Genomic DNA, 23,191 nt, shown 5'->3' on the forward strand with positions numbered 1-23,191 from the left:
ATGAGCATCCTGCTGACCTAGATGATGATTTACTACTGATCTAAATGCCATTTGTGAGTCATTTAGCTTAATGGAAGTTAATGAAGTTAGCATTCAGTAGCTCTGTTACTCTGTAAACACCTGTTTTAATTTTTTTTTCATGCAGTAGCACAAGTTAAGTTTTGAACTTCTTAGTATTCACGGGACTTTAATAATTCTGAGAAGGGATGGAGAAACAAGGGAAAGTTTAGATTAGTTCATAGTACGTGACTCTCTTAGAGAAGGTTGCAAGGGTTTTTTTTTTGTTTATCTTAAGTTGGATAATAAAGCTGAGCTACATCAAGCATGTCAGAAAACAAGATGCTAAAGCTAAAATACCACCCTTGAATTACCCTTTGTTCTTAAATACTACTGGAGTCTAAGTTTAGTGCAGCATGCTTGTGACTGTGTGGTAGAACCTTGAATATAAAAGGAAATATATATATATATATAAAAAACCAATATGTTATTCGAAATCGTTAATGCAAGTTTGTTACAAAAGCAAATGCTTTAATACTGTTTAAATCTTTCCTTATTTTTCCTAAATGACAGTGCTTGAACAAGTGCTAGCAAATTCTATTTATCACTTAGATTACAGTGATATCCAAACCCAGAGAGTGCTTTCTGCCTAAAAGCTTGTTTGAGTGTTTTCCAAATATATCAATTGTTCTAATACAACACATCTCTCCTCACAAACCTTGCTGCATTACCATCTAGTTTGCTGTAAGAGATGTAGTTACTTACTTCATGTGAGATAATGGAAACACTGAGTCAGACCCAAACATTACATAGGTTGCCTAAAACAGGACTGAGAGACTGAGACTTTTCAAATAAAATTCAGCACTAAGGGCAAAAATGTTCCTTCGTCAGATAGATGTTTGATATAGAAAAATTCTGAAAGCATCTTGGCTTTATCTTCCACCAAAATAGTTTTGGGCTCAGAAATTATGTAGGACAATGCTAAAGGATGATTTCACAGTCATTTTAGCTTAACAACTCGTTTTGCCTGGTTAGTTCCATCCAAGTCAATTCCCTGATCTGCGCAGCTATCCAAAAACTAACACTAGCACGAAGGAAATAATGAGAAAAAATTATTTGGAGATTAAGTAGGAGATTAGTGCTGGCTGTAACCTAACTGAGGTTGAGCGATGTCCATGGAGCCACGTATCCAATGTGATTGTGCTACAACATACACAGGTGTGTTACTTTCACGACACATCTGAACATCATCTCTCGTAGGATGCAATGGAAAAATATGAGCAAAGGAGGTGGTAGCAATGACTTCCTTTTGTTCAGGGAGTAGGTGTGTTGGACTCAGTTATTTTTTCAGCCTAAGAGGATTCAGCTTGCTTTCTTCTGTCTGCATGGCTGTAACCTAAACAGCAGGTAACTGAGACAGAGGCTGAACGGAAGCGGCTCCCACCCTCCTGCTTGGATTTTAAACCCCTGAAGCACTGTAAAGAAATTTTTCACAGTGAGAACAGTCAACCATTGGAATAATCTCCCCAGGGAAGTGGTTGACTCTGCCAGATTGGACACTTTTAATACTCAGCTGGACAGGGTGCTGGGCCATCTTGTCTAGACAGTGCTCTTACCTAGAAAGGTTGGACCAGATGATCCCCGAGGTCCCTTCCAACCTAGGATTCTATGATTCTATGATATGGCATCAGAGGAAAGCAAGTAAGAAGCAGTCCATCGTTAGTGATTAGGGTGCTCTTCTGGAAGAGAAACACTGGATTCCATTGCCCTTATGCATTTTGAAATAAATAGTATTGGGGGGGAGGGAGGGGAAGAAGGAGCTGTGTGGATGACACCGTAAGTAGAGATACTTGGCATTGCTGTTCTGAAAAGCTGTACTACTCTTTTATTTTTTTTTTATCCCCTCACAATATGGTACTCTGGTTGTACCAGCTTGGGTTGGTATGAGGGATATATATGAGGGTATATGGGAGGGATAAATGGTGTCCTCTGGCATGTTCTAACTGCGTGGAGATTGTACTTCCCGAATGCTGAGATGCATTCCACACTGCACATCAGATACCTGAAGCATAGGCATTGCCATACTACTCTGAGTTGACTATTTTTATTGTAGATGAGGACCCCTTTCTTGACAGAGATTTAAGAGAATTAGTTACTTTTGCCATAACCTTTTCTTAGATAAACCAGTATCAAATGTTCCTCACTGAAAATATTACTCTTCCAGGCCATGATGCGTTCTTACAGGTGTTTCCTCATTTCTCACACATCTCTTAAGACAGGAATTCTGTGTCCATACTTCTAATTTTTGCCAGTGTAGTGTCACAGTACAGCACTACCACTTGCTCAGTACTTTCAGCTAGTTATAGCTGCATGTGGGAAGTTACTGTAATTCTTCACTCAATAACCTTATCACATCAAAGTTTTAACATTTCACTCAGTTATATATTATGTCATTGTAATTCTTTTCAACGCCACTGCTTTCTATAGTGTATTGCTCTAGAGTGTCTTCATCTCTGAGACATTATATGTATACATAAGGTTGCATTTGGACAGCTGAATGAAGTCAGATTGCTAGATAACCCTGACTATTTCAGTAGTTTTCCAGTATGCTTTTTTTGTACGTTTTGCATGGGACTGAAACCAGAACAGATTTCAGTGGATTCACTAAAGCCAGCAGAATTCTGTAGTAACCTTCTGATTTAAGTGGTTTTAAAGAAACACTAGCTAGATAATTAACTTCATACTGCATTACAACCTAACTGTGTTAATTGAAATTGTAGTGTGCATCTTCTGGATTTAAAAGAAAAAAAAATAGTGTTTTTATCAGGAAACGTTTAACTAAATGTTTCACCAGAGAGGTCTTCAGTTTGTCAGACTCTTTCTTTTCTTTCTCAAACTGTATTGATTTGCTTGACATTATGCCTTAAGTCTTTACTATATCTGTCCTAAATCAACTTTTCAGTGTTTTTCCCTGACTCAGTTCTCAAGCTGACTGTGACCTGTGACCACACAGTTATCCTGTTTATCCTTTCTAGCTACTGATGGAATGTCAGCTTCCCCAGTACCCTGGTATTTCTTCATTATTCCAGGATATATTAAAAATCAACATCACTACCTTACTTTTAAAGTTATTTCAAAACCATTGAGTCCAAACTATGTAACCCAGGATTTAAAAATATTTACATACAGTGTAAATTGTTTAACAGTCTTTTTTGCTATGGTTGGAATAGAAAGCATTTTGCCAGAAATACGATTATAGCATTTATTATCTTCCGAAATGGAAGATAAAAATACTTCATTAACCTTGGAAAAAACCATCTGCATCACTCTTTAACACCTCTAGCTAGTAAGTATGCCATTGGTAGGACTTCTTTTGTACAGCACAAATAATCCTTTAGTGACAGAAATTATGCAGCCTAGCTCCCTACAAATCTGTGTTTCATAGCTGACTTTAAGGTTTTATTTGAAGCTTTTCCCTTGCTTTGAGGTAATTATATGTTCTGTTTCTCTCGTATGCATTCTGTGGTCTCCAGTAATGTGTAAACTTATGCCAGAGCCTTTCTCCCACTGGGACTACTTACTGATTCCTCTCCTTTAGCTGGCAATCTATTCTCAGGAAACTTATATGAAATCAGCTCCCTCTAGGATATCTCTTTCTTCATCAGACCCTCTTAAATCTGCAACCGGTTCAAAATTTAAAGTGAGGTGTAGGGACAAGCAGACAGAAATTATAGTCTCAGCATTGTTTCCTTAGGAAAGTGGGCTAAAATGTCCTTTTTATTGCTCCTAGTTCTAGTGGCTGTAGAGTTTTTGCTGAGGCCTTCAGTTATCCTGATCAGCTGTGTTTCATCACTTCTAATTTACGGTCATTTATATTATTCTGCCTTTTACAGTTGTAAAAAGCAACAGTATATTTTATCTGTGAAGGCTGTAAACCCCCAAAAGGAATTTGGCATTTAGGACTGGAATGCCAGCTGTTGATCTGGGATTATAGTGCCAACTGCTTTCGTTTTTATTGTCATTTTAACATCAAGTATGGAGTACAGCACACCGTAGGGATATGCCTTCTTCCGTATCCTACCGAGTGTGGCATCTTCACATCTCGACTAGAGCACTACCTCCCATAACTGATACTCTGCAGTTGATTATGCGTTGTTTAGCCCTTCTATGCAGTTACAAGCACACAGTCAGCCTTAATAAAATTAAATTAATAAAGGGGTTGTAACAGTATGATATTCTGGTTTATATGCCTTTTAGCATAGTTGTGTTTGTATTTCTTATCAATACTGCAGTGGATAGTATTCAATGCAGTTTTTCACTAATGCTAATGTAGTGAAGTATTTAAGTATTATTCATATCTTTATATATCTTTATTTCAATTCAGTTATATCCCTAATCCAACTCTAACCTGTACAACCAAACTATTTAGAGAAACATGCTTTACTTTCAAAGCAAGTGCCATGTGGCTGTAAGCACAGGGGGAGTGCAAGCACGTTTCAGAATCTGAGCTGCTGTTCTTACAGGAGTATCTCATATGTAAGTGTTACACGCTTAGCTTGATTGATCTCTAGAAAAGATTTGTGTTAATGTTGTCCATTATTATTATTAGAAATTATTTTCCTTTAACATGCAGGGATATAGATGACAGGGACTGCCAGTGGCGCTGTGCTTTCATTAGAATATGGGAAATGATACATTCTCTTGTACCTTGCATGGACACATAGTTCCATAAATTCTTGATATCACCAGGCTGTTGCTGGTGATAAAAAAATACCAAAGTAATCTTCCTTTCAGAAGTTTTAAAAGACCATATTATTAGTACAAATAAGGGAGTTTTTTCTAAAACCAGAAAAGTTGTAGAGAGACTGCAACTTAGTCATCATTACAAAGCAAGAGGGCTTTAATTTGAATCCATGGTGATTCTGAACAAAATTTCTGTTCTGTTGCTGGGTAAAGCATCGGACCTCAATGCCAAAGAAACAGCAAACGGGAATAGAATAAAAGTTTCCAGTTTCTCTTTGTCCTGGTCTAACCAGAGGACCAGATTTCCAGAACAGACGCGTGGTAGTTTATTAAGATACAGTGACAAGAGCAAGTTCTACCCTTGTGCTTCAGCTCCAAGTTGTACGTCTAACTGTGGCTTTCAGTCCTACTTGAGGAACATACTGATGCTCCTGTTCTGGCTGCCAGTGTGATTAGTCATGTTAAAAGGCTGTTCCTTTGCAATGTAAAGAAACAGTTGATGATGTACTCTTTTTTTTTTTTTTTTTTTTTTTTTTTTTTTTGTCAGGACTTTTTTTGATACAGAATTCATACAAGAATATACTGAATTGTGTAGACCTATATAAAGACAGTTGATATTGAATACTATTTTAGATTGTGACGGTTCTGATCTGGATGTCACGAATACAAATACAATTCCAAGACACTGTTTGTATGCTAGAGCAATAGGAAGGTGAGCAAGTTAAACAAAGACTTAGTATATATCATTGTGTTGTCGTATTTTTTCCCATTTTGAACACACAGATAATACTAATGCTAATCACTGTTTTAATTTTGGCTGTTCAAAACAAACAAAAATCCCCAAAGACACCACAAGTGCTAGTAATGTAGCAGCAAACATAATTAAATATGGAATGTGTGCAGAAGAATTGCATGGGTGTTTAACAAATTAATTTAAACCTGGGTAGATGTATGAATAAAATAATACACTGTGACCAGTGTAATTTAATATTTATCTTCAAAGCATAAACCCTTTATTTAGTGTTTTCCATTTATTTTCCTAATACATATATACACAGTTTTAAAGTTTTGCATGTTATACGGGACAGAGCTGTAGTTTATTTCTGTTCTAAGGTAATAAGAGTATGTAAGGTGTTTTATGTAAGTGTGTGTATGTACATGTATATATGTGGGATATATCCATGTATATATATACGCACATAGAAAAATTTAATATATATGAAATACATATATAAAAGTGTGTAAATATATATAGCCTTTAATATATCCCCATATTTTAAGGACATATTTCTTTGTGTATGTTTTTTTTTTACTCCCCTATGTGATGCTATGCTATTTTTTTGAAAAATCATAGATTACATTATATTTTCTACTTATATACATTAAGTGGAGAGATGTGCCAATACACAGCGAGCCTGTTCTTCAGAACCTCTTCTGTCACATAAGCATCGCTACAGAGAACAGAATCTGTAAGTGGAGTATTCTCTCATACCAAGAAAGAGTAATAAGCTGTGACAGCGATTGGATCTGGAACACAAAGTTGTGAATTGTTGTGGACACTAGACCAGGTTGCTTCCCTTCACTGTGTTCACCACTGCCTCTCTGCAGCTCGGTGGCAAAGGAGTCCTATAAGAATCATGGGGCAGAGCTCCCCTCAAGTTGTTGGCCTCAGAACATTTTGCTGCTGAGAGGGGCAGGAGTTTTTACTAGATGTTTTTGCTCCCCCCTCTTCATTTGGGCTGGCAGGGAGGAAAAGCTGACTGCAAAGTACCCAGCTAATAATATGAATCAGGAGCTTAATCCATGAGACAAGTGGAGAACAACCCCCTAAATTTTAGCTGACTACTTTTGTTATTTATTTATCCATATTTAATGAAAGTCAACAGCATTGTGGATGTGACCAGTGAGAGCATCTGTTCAGGAAGAAGTGGGAAGGTTTTAAGCTTTTACTTGGCTAGAACATGATCTGTATAAACTAAGTTTCATCCATATTTATGCTTTTTTAGATTAAAATAAATAAATAGTCATAAAAGAAATTCACCATGGGAGATGTTGTCAGTTCCAAAATAAAAGATTGCTCAATGAGAATGGTATAGATGCAAACTCCTTCTCGTACCTGAGGACCAGATTCAGTGATCGAGACCTCTTCTAATAGTATGTGCCCGTGAAATTTAAGAATAACAAATGTTCTTGGAATTGCAACTCACTGAGTCAGCCACCGTCCTTACCTTTCCCCTGCCCCAACCACCCAAATTCAGTCAGAGTGGTGTTGCCATTTATCCCATGCTGACAGTTAGTCACCTCCAATGGTTTGCTAATTTCTGTCACTGTAGGTAGGAAGAAATTGGCTAAAATACAAATACCAAGTGTCAAATAGGGAGAAGATAAATCTTTGGAGCCCGTTAGCTAACTATAGCGAACTAATTGCTTGAGCAATGAAACCCACTCTCTCGGCTTATCACAGAGAATTTTCTTTTTTTTTCAAATTGAATTCTGATTTTAATGAACTGGCAGAACTGCAGAACATGTTCTTAAATCAGTAAGGTGTTTATTTTGGTTTCCTCAAAGCTCCAACTGTCACAGCCCAACAGTGAGAGAAAATTATGAAGCATTTCAAAATAAAGCTATTATTGGCAACCTTAATGCTTTAACTGTAAATTTTATCGTTGTTGAATTCCTTTTTTAATACAGCCAAGCAGAACCTATCTACCTACCAATCTTATGTGCCAACACATTTAGCGTTTTAATTGGTGCTGAACAATGTGTGTATTTTGACAGAAGTTTGTAATAGAACACTAATTAAAATAAATGATTTTTCAAGAGTATAACAGGCATGTCAGGCCACTCCAAAGTTAACATTTCTTAGATGTTTGTATGCAATTCTCAAATTTCTCAGTTTCTGCAGTTCCCTAATTTGATTCCTATCCCAGTAAATTGTAAAACTCAGCTGACTTAAGGATGAAGTTATGCTAGTGCTGCTAAAGCAATTTTTGAAAATCCCACCTCTGAACTAAGCTCAGCAGCACTGAGTATTGTTTTCACCCAGACAAATTGGACAGCTTATCCAAACCCTTAGTGTATTACTAATGCTGAGCACCGAAATAGCTTGGTGTAGGCTTTTGCTTCTTTCTCCAGGTATTAAATGAAACCCAACAAAAGCACATAAGTTTGACTTTTCAAGGAAAATTTTGAAGCTTCATTTCATCCGTATGGGAGTTTTCTGTGACGCTATTATTGAAGTATTTGATGTCCTTGTCAAACCTTTCTTCATCATCCATTATACATGTAACATTTTATTAACAAAAGCCTTGGTCAAATGCTGAGGAACAGTGTTCTTCTGTTACATGGTAAAATATTTTTTTCCTGGCTATAGTCAGGGGATTTCAGTTCCAAGCTGTGAAATATTGGGCATCTTTTTTTTTTTTTTTTTTTTTTTTTTTTTTTTTTTTTTTTTTCCCTAATAGTAGCATCTGGCTTTTTGGCAAAGTCTTCAAGCAATTGTGCTGGCCGTGTTGGATTTAACTTTGGACTCTACTGTGCTAGATTGCTAACTTAGTTTCTAATGCTTCTTAACTATTGATATTTTCCTGTAAATAATTTGAATTGGAGGAGATTGTTTGCTCCATAGAAGTAAAGTAAAAACCCAATGGTATAGTTGATAGTCACCTGGTCAAGTGGTATATCCTCCTGTTGTTATCCCCGCTCCGAAGGGGAGTCAAAGCTGCCAGATCTCAGCTATCAAGAGATGATTTCTCTCTGAAATCTTTGTGTGGACACCCTGCACCTCCTAGCATCCCCTAACAGGAGGCAAGCTAGGTTTGTCTATGCAACCAAGTTTAGTTGACATGAGTTATGTTGGTATGAAGTACCAAAAAAAAATAAAAAAAATTCATCCCATAGCACTGATACTGTTATCCTGACAAAAACCATTGGTGCAGGTGCATCTGTGCCAAGAGAAAGGAGCTTCTGTTGGGTTTGCCTATAACTTTCAAAGAAGGTTGTGTGTTGGTATGTATGAGTATATGGGCTGGCAGATCTTACGTGCTCCTTTTACAGCAGGGGGCTCTGCTGATGTGGTGTGTGTGTGTGCACGGAGGCAGGCTCTGCAGCATGGACATCCCTGCAGCGGCTCTGCTGTGCAGCAGCCTCCCACCCTGGTGAAGCACCAGACCCCTCACCTATGGAGACTGGGGCACAGGGACTGCAGCTCTTCTCAGCCTTCTGCAGGGTTTAGGAGGAGGTTACTCACCTCCTTCAGTCCTTCTTCTCCTGGCAGAGTCTGTCTTTTCAGGATTTTGTCTTCAGTAATTTTTTGTTCGTTCTTACTGAGAGGTGGGGTTTAAGATAGAAATGTGCTCCTTTAGTTCTCCTCATTTACATACTTGATCAAGATTAGTTTTGCCCCAACAGGTTAAGAGACACTTATCTAAGAGAAATCAGTTATGTATTGTAAAGTATATGATTTAGTTTGAAAAATTAAACTTAAGAAAAATGGGTTTGGTTGGTTTGGTTTTCCTAGGAGTAAACATGCCTTCAAGAATGAGAAATTCTTTTGGGTTTGTTGAACGATCTCTTTTCACTGTAAATTCATTTTGAACAATACCAATGAATACAGTAGGTAACTTTACCAGCCATTTGAACCAGATAGGTGAAGTGCTAGCCCTTATATATAAGATTCTGCACAATAAATCATACTGTTACCAGCTATTGTCTCTTTACAAAGTTCAGTTAGACATATTGAGCTAGCTATTGGTCTAAACCAGAGACTTTCAAGCAGTTTTTTAAGTAGGTGGAAGAGGACAGAAAGAAGTCATGAGCAGGCAATCCAGAAGAACAGCTGTCATTTCTCTGAGTAGATGTGTTCCTGGTGAGGATGCTCTGCTCTCACTTTGAGGTAGCCCTGCGTCCCTCCTCTATCCCTGCCTCCCTTCCTCCCTCCCTCCCTGCCTGTATTTGATGCCTTCTGTGAATCTCTACAATCTGCTACTTGGAGTATAGAGAGTTTGCCAACATGCTAGGAAAGTCCTAGCGTTTTTTTACTTCTGTTTTTATTTGACAGCATTTGTACTATCAAATGCAGCAGAATATTCTATTTATAGTATTAGAAAGAAGGCCTTGTCCATATAGGGTTATTCATTTGCTGTCATTATTTAATTTCTAGTATCTATTTCATTATGTTTCCAGTTTCTGATACAAATATTCCTCCTGCTCTCCTTCAGCTTTTCCCTGCCTAGTATGGATAAGAAGTTCAAGCAGAGCATGCAGTATAATTTTTATTAGGACTTTATATGGGTAAAAAGAAGTCATCACTTGAAACTTTAGCGCTGATTTTAGCTATAAGATGTTCCCTTGGATGTGCACACATGCAGTCCAAAGTAATTTGCCTAAATTAAAATTGGCTACTTTATTTTCTAATTGTGAATAGTGGGAATCTTTCTATGGTTTCATGTTCTCTGTCCTCCGCTTTACAAACCTTCTTGCTGAAGCCAAAGTTATATTGAAGATCATTTATTACCTTCCTTTACCTTTATTCCACAGGGTACACATTGCTATTTTTAGTGCCTGTGGTGCAAGTATTTTAATAATTTATGAAAGTGTTTGAATATGGTCTTCCTGAACTGTTATATTTAGAACTGACTTCCTGGCAGGGAAACTCTCACCTTTGGAAATTGAACCTGTAATGATTTCTGTCTAGGTTGTGTGGGATGCTCATGACTTTTTTTTTTTTTTTTTAGTTATTATTATTACTAACTTTTCAGCAGTATTGCTTGTTTTGTGAGTGGAAATCATCAGTTTTCTCTAAGTGCTTAAAACACAGTGGTTTGATTAGAACATGTTTGAGGGGGCTGTGGTTTTTTTCTTCCTTTACAAGCTGTATAGCTACTGTATTTAGGTACTGTATTTCATTTTAAGGGTTAGGTTTATCTAAATCCAGTGGGGAAAAAAGCACAGGTATTCAGGTTTTGTGGATTTTTTGTTTTTACTGAATCAGCCTTTGACTGTGCAGGGAAGTATTGATGTTAGAAATTAACATCAATGAGCAAACTAAAAAAATTTTTTTTCATCCGTTTTTAAGTAAAGCTTAGGTATTACTGATGATCTAAGAGTTTAGAAAAAATATTTCAGAAACATTATTTGTTTCTAACTGGATGCACTCAAATATTTGTGGACTTCTATGAGTTTTTTATCAGGGAAATATAATGATTCTTTATATTTCTTGGAGAAAACAAGGCTTATTTTTGGTTCTTTTTCTGTGTTCACTTGACATGAATGGAATGTGGAGAAATTTTTTTGTTCTGTACTAGATTCTGTACACGTGGAATTGTAAAATACTCAGTGCATTGAATGTGCAATGTTTTACAGTGTTTTCTCAGACCATCAGCAGCAATCTGGGAAAAAGCTGACAAAACAAAACCACGTAGCCAGTTTCTCATTATGCGTGTGAAAGAACACTTATAAAGTATGATATAATTTCTTTACATAAAACTATCTATTCAGGATATCTTGAGATGTGCCTGTGAAGAGAAGAGTTTATTATTTCATGCCATCACAGCAATGCTAAATTTAACATAGCTGTAATCCTGATAGAAATAAATAAATCTGATTAATCAGACTATTGCTGTAAGCGTGTCAGGATTTCAGTTAATTTTGTACTGATATTTAAAAAAAAAAAACAAACCAGCAGCTAGTTTTCATTGTACTGTACTGGCCTCATGACTTCTATAAACTCGGCTTCAGGCTGAATTTGTTTTCAAGACTTAAGAAACTGCTATTCCATTTTAGGTGAAAATGCCTGTTTTGCTAAGGAATAGAGTCTGCTAGCCTGGCTTGGTTTGTCGGCTGTGGGCTTGTATCCTGATACCAATACTTGTGGTCAGGTTCTAAACTGAAGGATGTGCTACCTTCAGTGACGGTACCTGTGCCAGAGAGGAGGAGACCAAATATTTCCTTGTCAGATTGGATGAGCTGCACTTACATTCAGTGCTTTAAACTTTTGGGTTTAGCTTGGACATTCTTTTAAGAGCTAGAGAAGACTGAGATACATAAGAAGTCATTAAAGACTTTGAATTAAGTGTGAAATTCTGTGTTGTGAGTTGTTCTGAAAGAGGTCTGCTTTAAGCTAGAAATGCTTGGTAGAACTTTGTTTTAGATGCGCTGCCTATTTCATCTGTATTTTACTGCTTGAATGCAAAACTTCAATTAAAGTTTGCGAATAAATTATACCAGAACTACCTCATCAGATAGCAAGGGGCAGAAAGCTGCAGTTTGGCACGTGGCAGGTTTTTGCCATGCTGATTCATGTGCGTGCGAGAGGAGAGGAAATGAAGAGTGCTGTAATCAGCTGAAACTACAGGGAAGTTTGCTGCAGTAGAAACTGATAAAACAGATTGTGAATTAACATACTCCGTGTTAGCCTAATAGATCAGAGAGCTCTGGTTTATGTAGAACACTTATTGACTGAAAAAAATAATTTCAAAGCAATAGGAGCGATCTTTGAATGATTATGGCCTACGAAAAACACAGAGAAAAAAACCATCTCCCGGACGGTTCAATTTAGTATATCCACAGTGAACCATTTTCGTTTGAAGGTAGGTTCACAAGATGGAGGAAAAAGCACTGATAATGGAAGTGCTGTTACGTCTCCTGAGAAACTTCCCATGATTTCAAATAACCAAAACCCACAGGAATTCGAGCTCTGGTTAAGGTGGGAGACTACTCTGTTATGCCTTTGCTCTTTGGTCTGTTTGAGCTTAATGCCCTACTTATGAGTAATTGTTTGTAGTTGTTTTAATCACAGTATCAGAAATGTTTTAGTATTAGTAGGCAAATGTACCATGTGTTCAAAATTTAAAGGATTATTTTTAAAAAGCAGACCATGCCAATTTTTGTGATTCATTAGGAAGCTTACCAATGTCACTTTTTCATATAAGCCCATCTTAATTATAAGATCATTAAGATATTCATTTGGAAGCTGTTGTCTGTTCTGAATTTGAAGCTCTTAGAAGATTGAAGACTAATGATTTTCAGTTGGGTGGCAAGAGACTTGTATTCTTTTTTTTCTTGAGGGATTTTTTTTTCTCTATGAATAAAACTGCTCAGGCATCTTTATATATGGATGCATTTTACTCAGACTCTATTCTTATACACCATGAAGTGAAGGGAGACTGGGATGCAGTGTTTGTTTCTATCATCTGATCTGTGAGTGTTTCTTGGGAAAACATTTGGGAATAGGCAGAGGTGATAAGGTTATGTATAAGGTTTTTTCAAATTGATTAAGTACCACCCACAGAGTTTTGGCTTCTTTGCTTGACAGAAAACAAAGATGAGCAATTATGGTTTGCTCTTTGTGACATCATTTATAAGCTAAATTTAATTTTCTGGTGAACATCTGCTTGGTAATGTCATGGTAATAACTTCCTATTGATTAATTAAATCTGTTCCTTCTCCTCCTTATTTGTAACTCTCATGAAGTTGCCCAAATGTGAGTCCATTTTATTACTAATGGGCTGTGAATGGAAACACTGTAGACATTTTAATTTTCTTTTTAGCTTTGCTCAGAAGTAACAATTTAAAATTGATTGCCTTATTCAAATTTATTCTCTCAAAATAAGCTATAGTTCCGAAGTCTTTCAGAATACTTTGGTTTTTTTGAATTATGAGGCATTTTTACTACATTGCTGTCAACATATAGAATTGTTTATGAATTGGTAGTATTTAAAATGCTTTAGAAAGGGGCTAATTTGAAGGAAACATCTAGTTCTTAAAACACTTTATGTAAAATAGGCAGTTGGTAGAAAGCGTTTCTTTAAAGAGAACTTTTTATTAAAAGACTGCTGAATTAAAGTGGTGGACATGAACTGATCGCTATGCAAAAGTAAAGGAAACCTACTGAGACTAGTGTCACTCCCTTATAAGAAGGTTTTGGCATTTGAGTGTTGCATTAGATTTCAGCAGTTTTGGACCCTTCACTGAGCTGGAGGAGATTGTAACTTTAGATACCAGGACAGGTTAAAATACAAAGCAGGCACCTCAAGGATATAGCAGAGTACTTGGATGTCTGACACCATTTAAAAATCTCTGCAAATTTCTAGAATATGATAAAAATAACAATCATTTTGGCACAACTTACCTAAGTTGAAAATTTGAAACTGTCTCATTTCATTTCTCTCTTACTAATTTTGAAAGTTCAATTATTTGCTTATCTGTATTTGATCCTTTCAGATTTGACAAACATCGAGGCCTTTGCCTTATTTATATAAGCACTTCTGTGTCACATTGTCCCTATACATCTTTGAGTATGTAACACAGAGTCTCAGTTTCCTGCATAACCCACTGAATTACAAGAAGTCTTTTCCAGTACTCTGACTTGGCAATGTTGGTGGCAATTTGCTGAGCTACAAAGCATTTTTCACAGTCTATTTGTCTGATACATTGAATTTTGGATCAATTTTACTGTAAGAAAAAAATGTTTGGCGAGTTTTTTAGTAGCTTAGCATTTGCTCTATTTACCTGAATTGACAGCTTTCCGCCTTGGGTTGGAAGAATCTGTTTAGGTTGGGTTTAATAGCAAAATTTGTAATCATTTTGTGGGAGTTTACACTGAGATCTCTATTTTCAGTCTGAAGTACAGCAAACTTGTTTGAAAAGAAACTGAGAAGCCCCAACTTCAGGGTAAACTGTTTTTAGAAGAACTTGTCAATTAATTTTAAATCCTAATATTTCAAATCACAGACAGCAAATTTTAATTTGTATGCCATTGAATGTTAAATCTATTTTTTATTATTTTTAAGTACTTGAGAATTAATAGATTATCCTTGGGACACTGAATTTGCAATGCCTTTAAGCAAAGTCAGAGAGTATCAGTTGAAGTTGAGAGTTACGTCTGGTTTGGCTGTGTTAAGGCAAGAAAATGAACCTGCTTCTCAAAACATTAGTACAAGTAGCTTTGTTAACATTAGACAAACCGCTAGGTTTATTTCCAATGAGCTTATTGATATTGGATTCTGGGAAGACATGGGTTCCATCTAGCCTGGGTCTTTCTTGCACTTCTGGAATTCACATCCCTATTCCCCTTCTGATCTAAAGAGTGTGAACTTGTAGAGCTGCATTAACCTCAGGTGGGAAACTCTGGCAAACGGTTTCCTGAAGCTTTTAGGAACTTAATTATTCTTCATTAGGTTTGATCAAAATCAGCAAAAGGTGCCAAAGTTTTCAGAGGACACATACAGGTGTCTACATAGAATAATTGCGTAAGCTTTACAAATTATTCCTGCACCAACTGGCTGGTTTTCACTGACATTTTTAATTTTTGTCATCAACTGCCTGTGTTCCATAAGGCACGTGATAACTGAGCAGGTTTACTGCTGCCATGCAGAATATATAATGCTTGAGTTCTACCTGTTTTTCCTGCAACGTGTCTCATCTACCCTGCTTCAAATTTTTCTGAAATTTGTTGCAACTTAATCAGTGAGCCCTCTACACCTCTGTCAAATTTAGCTAATCCTGGTTGAGGTTTGGAAGCTTCTGGGCAAGCAGTCAAGTTTTACAGACAGAAGCAGGGTTTCTGTAATCTCACTATCTTTCTGTAGAAATCTCACTGAGAAGGCTATTCTAACAGACTCTCCTGTTGTAGTTAAATACAAGGACGTTCTTCATAGTACAATTGGTTGTAAAGTAGGAATTCTTTAATATGGCAATATTTTTTCTTTAACATTTGAATGCCAAATTGAGCTTAATCTTTTCTGTATTAATAAGCATTTGAGACTATCTCCATCTTGTGATTTAGTAAGCGTGCCAAAAAGTTTCCATTAATCCTGTTTCCCAAGGACCTCAGATACAACTTGGTAAGTTAGAAATAACACAGTGAACCTGAGCTCTTCTAGGATTGAATTAATGGTATCTCTTATAACGAAATCTGCAAAGGGAAGATATGGACAGTCTTAAAATGCAGTAAACCTATAGACTTCATGCACATGGGTTACATTGTCAGCCAGAATATTCTGAGATACTCAGCACACTTTCTTTTGAGGACTTGTAACACTTCAGAGCAAGGAGTTAAAGCAACGTAAAATTAAATGGGAGATTCGCTTACCTTGTCCAAAAATCAAACCATCTGTATTCTATTTCATTTTGTGCTAACAAGTGACTCCTTCAGAATGTACAATTCTTTGGAATAATTTGAAGTTGACATCATAAAATTTTTCATATTAGGAAGAAATTGAAATTCATGGTACTGGAGAGAAAGATGTAATTAAACCATCTAGTTAAGAGTGGGGAAGTTCTGGTTCAAATCCTATCTCCTATGGAGTTTTTATTGATTTTATCCCCTTATATATAAAATATAAAGCCTCTCATGGGAACAGGACTTACCTGCTCCTGACTGAGTATCCTAAGCACTGAACTAAAGCTGCTTTCTATTGACCAGTAGCAAAACTCGAACAGCATGGCTGGAGAGGGTGCCCTTTCTTCCACAGTTTCATGCCTTGAAAAGGCAACAGCCTGGCTGACAAAGCATTGCGCTATGAGCCCTGAATTTAAACAGCCTTAGACTGAGAAGGCCAGTTCTCTGTAGTCCAATGCAAATGTTGTAACCATTAGGACATTCTGTAGAACAGCCTCAGATGTTTAATGTTTGAAATCTGTAGTTTGATGTCTAACACACTTTTATTTTTTGACACAACCCAGTATCAGTACAAATCACTGATAGATTTCAATATTAGTTGCATCAGACCTTTATTACTTGACATGCTTAGTTCATTTGCATAAATCAGTCACCAAGCACAAAAAAGAGAGGGCTGAAAGGGAACTGGAGGTATCTTCTAGTTCATTTATCTGTTTCTTTTATCATCATAAATGAAAATGACATATCACCAAATACCATGGTACTAACAAGCCTTGAGAAGGGTTCCATGTGGTTTTGTAGTGTTGTAAGTTGAGGTCTGAAGTATATGCATGGGTATCTTGGTATCTCCCTCTGTCCCTGTCAATCCCATGCTCTGCACTTCATGGGTTCTTGCCTGGGGGCTGAGACCTGTCCTTGCACAACTCAACTGCACAATGGGGATTTTAATTCAGAGAGGGTGGTGAGACTTTCTTCTTTGCCATCTTCTTCCTAAGATACAAAACCCTCTTAACCCCACCACACTCTCTGCTTTCAGCCATTCCCCTCCCTAGAGTCTTCTACTGACTCTGTGTGTGTGGCATTTTTGGTTTGCTCATGGCCTTTGCCAGTAAAAAGAAAAGCCCTTCCAGACAGATGGTGGGCACAACTTGTCTCTTGCTTAGTTCTTTCTCGACGATGTAGAATAGCACAAGCCCAGCACTTAGGGAAGAAACGATTTTGGAGAGTTGGCAACAGTGAGCCCAGAGAACAAAACATGATAGTTCATCAGGACTGTGCGGGATGACACTGAAGACACAGGGATAGTATTTTCCTGATAATATTGAGATGATTTGGTATTACTTGTATTTAAAGTCATGACTTTATCTCAGTAGTAGTATTTCATCCATCACACTGATCCTACTTGATTCAAAGGCAGGGTCAACTACACTTAAATTGTTCTTGACAGAAACTCATCAACATGCCTGGGGAATCTTGTAAGGGTTTGCCACTAATTCTGCCTAGCAATTTACATTCTATGAGATTATTATGTAGACTTAGGAGAATATTTTTTTAATGTCTGACAATGATTTTAAGACTCTTTCTTTTGAAAATCTGTTCAGCTTTACAACATAAATATATTTTGGATGCATTGTAAATATTGTGTGTTTTAAACACATCAGGTAAGACTAAAATTTCCCCTTTGCATAGCTAACGGATATTTTCATCAGCTGTTGATAAGTTTCAGAGAAACAGTTAAATTGTAACATTTTAAAAATTGTATTTTATAAATGTTGTGGATATTGGAAATATAATTAGAGATGATAATGCTTGACTACCTCAGTTTATTTTAGTGTAAAAATAAGCTAAAATTATCTGAAAGTATAAGAATTTTTAACACAAAATCTCAAAAAGTCATTAATAAATCAGGTAAAGTTGTTATGAAGGACCATCTAATGAATTAGTGATGATTTAACCTTTCATGACCCAAAAGTGCCCATTAAGAACTTCAAGTCCCAAACAAAACCAAAAGTGATTGGGAAGATCATGCTCTCTCACTTACCCTGGAGCTATGTTTTATACATCAAAGTTATTTCTCTGTTAACTTTGCATTGTGTAGGTCTTTTCTGTTGTTTCCTCCTCCCATTTTCTGAAGGAATCAGCTTCACAAAAAGTAATGCCACTGAATAAACAACTAAAAACTACTTAATTTTTTTTATTCTGAAAGAAGAGGTTAATCCATACTAAACAAAGGTTTCATACTATGAACTTGGAAGAAACCCTTGTGATCATCTAGTCACATATGGATTTTTCATCCGTATGACTGCTGTGAATGAATTCCTTTGTGAACTAGAGCTATCTTTTTGAAGAAAACTCCAGTCAGCAGTATTTATTCAAACTTTAATTCAAGCTCTACTAATGCAGCATGTAGTTCCTCATTCATATGTGCCTGAAATATGTACCTAAAGACTGATGAGATTTCTCTTATTACCTCATCCATCACAGCTGAAATTCTCTCTCATGTCAGAATAAATTGAAGTGTTATGAATTGGACCTGGTGCAAGAAGCAAATCTGAAGGCCCTTGTGTGTATGCATATATGTGTAAATAGATTTAAAAAAAAAAAAAAATTAAAAGCCAGACTTTTTTGCCTATCTTCTTGTGTGGTTCCAATTAAATGAAGACAAAGGCAACTGAATCTTCAAATGGTGTTTCTGTATTCAAGGATGATGGCGGCAGTGAAGATCTGCAGCATCCCCCGGCTTCAGTCTTGGCAACAAGTTCAAAAAGGAAGTCGGAGAATGAGAGCGGATCAGCTGTGCATAATGTGAACAAGCAAACAGGCATCTCCCCCTCCCTGGGTAATGCTTTGGAGCACATTGTGGAGCAGCTGGATGTTTTAACTCTGGTAAGTATGCAGTAACAGATAACGCTTGCAGTAATGACACTGTCAATAGGCAAAAAACCCCAGGAGGCATCTTCATAAATGAGTATATTAAAGTCTATGGGGTTATTTTGGATAGTTGTATGGTCAAGTGCCTGTTTTGGTTTTTTCCTTTTAGCAAATATTGATCGCATGTATTGTGTTTGCTAAAGTGAAGGCTTCCTGCTACGTAATCATAAAGATTATTGTTGTATTTTTAACTCTGGAGGAAAAGAGTCACTATTTTTCAGTAGTGAGACCTAGCGTAGATTTGCCAGAAGCCGCTTGTTTAGCAGACATTGTCAGATTCCAGCTTGAAGAGTCACGCATTAGCAGGGGATGAACAAAGTAAATTGGCAATGTACCATTAAATCCCTTTTCAAACTTGGTGTTCGAGGTGTTGGCTTAGGTAGGAGTGGAATAATTCCTAGTGTCAGTGAAACTGCACAAGTAATAGCCTCAGTCAGTGACTCTGAGTCACTTGTTTGCAAATGCTCAATACTTCTTTTTAGTAATCCAGATTTAGCCAATCTATGCTTTAAGATACTACTCTGTAGTCTGTACTATATTAACATTAAACCAAATCAAAATGAAGTGGCTAAGGTGGGGGGTTTTGGCATTCTTTTGCAATATATATTTGCAATATATATATATTTTTTCTCACTTCCTTTTTTGGCGGATGCCTTAGAAGTTTCTTTTAGGTTTTTGGAGGACATCATTTGGGGTCACTAAAGATGGCTGGTTTTCTATTGAAATATGGATGTAACTTTCACATAGTATTTCAGAGTAATTTATATATACATGTATATATTTCAGAGAAAAAAATTGTGAAAACAATTTTAAACCTTTAGACAGTCTCCATAGACACAAAGCCATTATTTTTAAATACAGTTGTAAATAGCGGAACAGCTAAGGAAAAGCCATCTTAGGGTATTTTTTCCTGTTGAGTGAAAATTATTTTTCTTATGTTACTATGTTGCACACTTTTATAATACTGTGTGTTGAAATTATTGTCCTCTTCATGCAGACTATTTCAATCCTGGAACAACGTCTGACTTTGACTGAAGATAAATTGAAAGAATGCTTAGAAAATCAGCAAAAAATGTTACTTCAGGGAAGACAGGAAGAATAAAAGATGAAAACAAACTGTATTGATGAATAAGTTTCATATATTCACAAGGAAGGTATAAATGTTACTTCATTGGATTTTGCCAGAAGCAAAAAAAAATCCTCCTTTTCTAAGAAGTCAGTGTAATAAAAACTGAAGAAAAAAATATACAACACATTTTAAACATTGGTAGCAAGCAGGTATTCCAGTTATATATTTAATAAAGTGTAGCCCAGCCAAAAATAATATTTTCTAAAATCATTCCCATTGAATGTTACAGGACTCTTATTTCAACCTAATAAGATCTTTGAATATGACTAAGCAACAAACTCTGTATTTTTAGATTAACAGCAAATATTGTGGAAGTGCACTATGCAGGTTTTTTAACTCAGGTAAGGATTGTGAAAATAATGCTCTCTGTGCTAAGGCAACATTAATCAAGCACCTAAGTTAGGTAAGATCTAATTAGCCCTAACTCCAAAAATGCCAGAGGTTTTCTTTCTCCCTTATGTATTCTCAAGTATTTTACCAAAAAGTAGTGACAGTTACTCTATATCTTCTAAAAATTTTGATGATTGCGAGATGTAGTGTAAAAACTTTTAGTTGCAAATATGAAAAAGAGGTCACTTAAACTTTGAAACTATAATTGCATCTGTGTGAATTCAGCTGCAAGACTGATGCAGTCAAGCACTTCTGCTTATCTCATCCCCAGAAAAATTCATTTTTTCACATTCTGAAGAATAAAAATCATCCTTTTACTTCTGATGTATATATTTGAACCAAATGCAAAATGATGCAAAATCTATATAATAAATACAAAAGATTCTCATCCTCCAAGGACTTCCACAGGTGTTCAAGCTTTGCATGCTGGGAATGTCCCCATTGGTTAATGCATTATGAATCAAGACATAAATGAGGAAAGACTTTGCAATGTATGATTTTGGTTTTATTTTTAATAAAAATGCAATTTTTAGAAAGACAATTGTAGGTCCTGTTTTTATTAGAAAACAGCTATGCTTCTTTTTGTCTACCTATTATTTTTTTAAATGGCAATTGCAGAATACCTGTTTTAAGTCCACAACCAAAACTAGGTAGTCATCCCTTTCTGCAACTTCGCATTTTGTATGTTGAAAAATAGGACACTTGAAATTGGGGGAAGCATTCTAATCCAATTCTGCAGCTGACTGTATATAGATAAAGCCCATTTCCCAGGCTGAACTTCATTAACATCAATAGAGTTCAGGTTAAGTACAGAAGCTCACTGTGCAAATACTATTGTGGTTCGAACGAAAGCAATGAGCAGTCAATTTTTCTTTTATAACTTCTCATTTTCTCTCATAGTGATCACCTTCAGATAGCCAGACATCACCTCACTTGCTTGGTAAACTTTGAATTTTACCAACAAGTACTACATATTTTCAGCTCAGTCTTAAGTAATACTGTTTATAGCAAAGACGCAGTCTCATAAAAATTTTAGATGCAACTATTTCTATGCAACATCCTAGCCACAGAGTTTTTGGAAAGGATGGTCTTACATTTTCCGATGTAAACAGACTGACCTTTGAGTATGCAATTGTTTATAATGCTATATAATGGATAATTATGCAAATACTATCTTCTAGGTCAGATGTACTTTGCTTTGTGCATTTGCAAATACTCGTGTGGTCTTTGCCCACTTGGCTCCATTAGAAGACAGTAGTATCTGTTAAAGTCCTTCACTTGTTTCTTGTTTTCTCCGAGTGGACTATATGTATGTTTTAAGTCGCTAGATTTTTATTTTATTAAGCTTTTCAGAATTATTTATCAATGAGACTTGGAATTTTCTTTTACTTCTGTATTTTTTAATAAAATCTGCTGAAATTTTCCTTTCTGCCTTAGCCCCTATCACTAATCCTTCTTCCTTTTCAGTACCTATTATCTGGAGCATTTACTACTTAATCCAGTTTATTCCTCTGCTGTTTGTGAGTCTGGTGAATTAATATAACATTTCCAAATTAAGATATGTTGATACTGCAATTCAACACGCATGACGCTTGGGATGTCTGTATAACCAGAGATGGTTAGTTGAGAACAGGATGGAGGTATTTTCCTCAAGCTGTGATGGCTTTCCTAAAACACAACCACCACCAGCTAACGTGATGTTTCTTTAAAGGAACATTGATGTGGGCTAGTTATCCCATTTTCTTGATCCATATAATTTCAAATAAAACTATGGAATAGAAATATGCTTCCTTTAAAAGCACCTGAAGAAGCTGGTTAAACTCACAGAAGCATTTAGTCTAGGGTTTGTGCTCTGGCAAATAACTGATGACTTGACTAATTTGAATTATCTTGTAGAGCTAGAGGAAAACGACTGCTGTTTAGTCTTAGTTGTGCTTCTGCACCATGTGAAAAATAATTGCATAGGTCTTTAAATTATTATGAAAAGTATATCTGTATTGCAGACTGCAGTGAAAAAATAATTGCACAGATCTTTAAATGATTGTGAAAAGTGTATCTGTATTGCAGACTGCAGTGAAGTACTGAAAATCCATACTTCTAAGCAAGCTGAACCACAAACCTGATGCAGTCCGGCTTTCCTCAAGCTAAGTTATCCCTCTGATAGTAAGTGTAAATAGGCCACCCTGTTGGAGAAAGACAGCTTGCAGCATCGAGGCCAGCTACTGCAAAAATGGCTCAATTACTTATTAAAAAAATAATACCTGTGTCTGAATGACATGGAGTAGATCCCCAGGGTTCATGGGGGAGAGAGAGAAGGTGGCAGCGGGAATAACCTGTCCTGCCGGAGTCACTGGGAGACTGTCTCTGGAGGAACCCAACTTCAAATTCCTGAAGTGTCAAAGCGTTACGCAGTAGCTGAGCAACTCATCGTAGGTGCTTCTGTGGACATTTTGAAACAAAATGCTCTTCCAAATTGAAAGAAATGCTATCAGTTACTACTGTATCTTCAATTTTATTTGTAATTCCCATGAAAGTTTAGTGGAATTTTATCTTAGGCATTCCATAAAGCATGCTGTTGAGGCAATAAAGGTATTTTTCTTAGTTTTTCATTTTGGATAGTAATATGTACTTCCTTTGCAAGCACGTTTAGAGGTTCCTAATTACCACTGTGGGGGCAGACACTGAATGGCTGAATGTTGCAGCGTTGGACCTTAAGGCACTTTACTTTTTTTTTTATCTGAACATAGAGGTTTTCAAATATCAGGGCAAAATCAGACTGAGACATCAGTTTATGCCAATAATCCACTGTGCTTTATGGACAAACCTGACAACTCAAACAGTATTCTGAGTTTTCTCTTTTTTATTTTTTGCAGGTTGTT

General features: G+C 36.4%; 1 protein-coding gene across 3 annotated transcripts in view; it reads left to right on the forward strand.

Moving 5' to 3' along the window:
• Positions 1-20,844, forward strand: part of POC1B (POC1 centriolar protein B) — a 48,609-nt gene extending 27,765 nt beyond the window's left edge. For all 3 annotated transcript variants that reach the window (XM_009648066.2, XM_035903529.1, XM_035903530.1), the window contains 2 exons: positions 18,566-18,748; positions 19,791-20,844. In XM_009648066.2, the coding sequence (XP_009646361.1) occupies positions 18,566-18,748; positions 19,791-19,895 (288 nt within the window). In that variant the 3' untranslated portion in view covers positions 19,896-20,844. The remainder of the gene's footprint in view (positions 1-18,565; positions 18,749-19,790) is intronic.
• Positions 20,845-23,191: the final 2,347 nt, after the last annotated feature.

This window comes from Egretta garzetta, unplaced genomic scaffold (assembly GCF_000687185.1).
Source record: "Egretta garzetta isolate BGI_Z169 unplaced genomic scaffold, ASM68718v1 scaffold371, whole genome shotgun sequence".
In the NCBI taxonomy this organism is placed as follows: domain Eukaryota; kingdom Metazoa; phylum Chordata; class Aves; order Pelecaniformes; family Ardeidae; genus Egretta; species Egretta garzetta.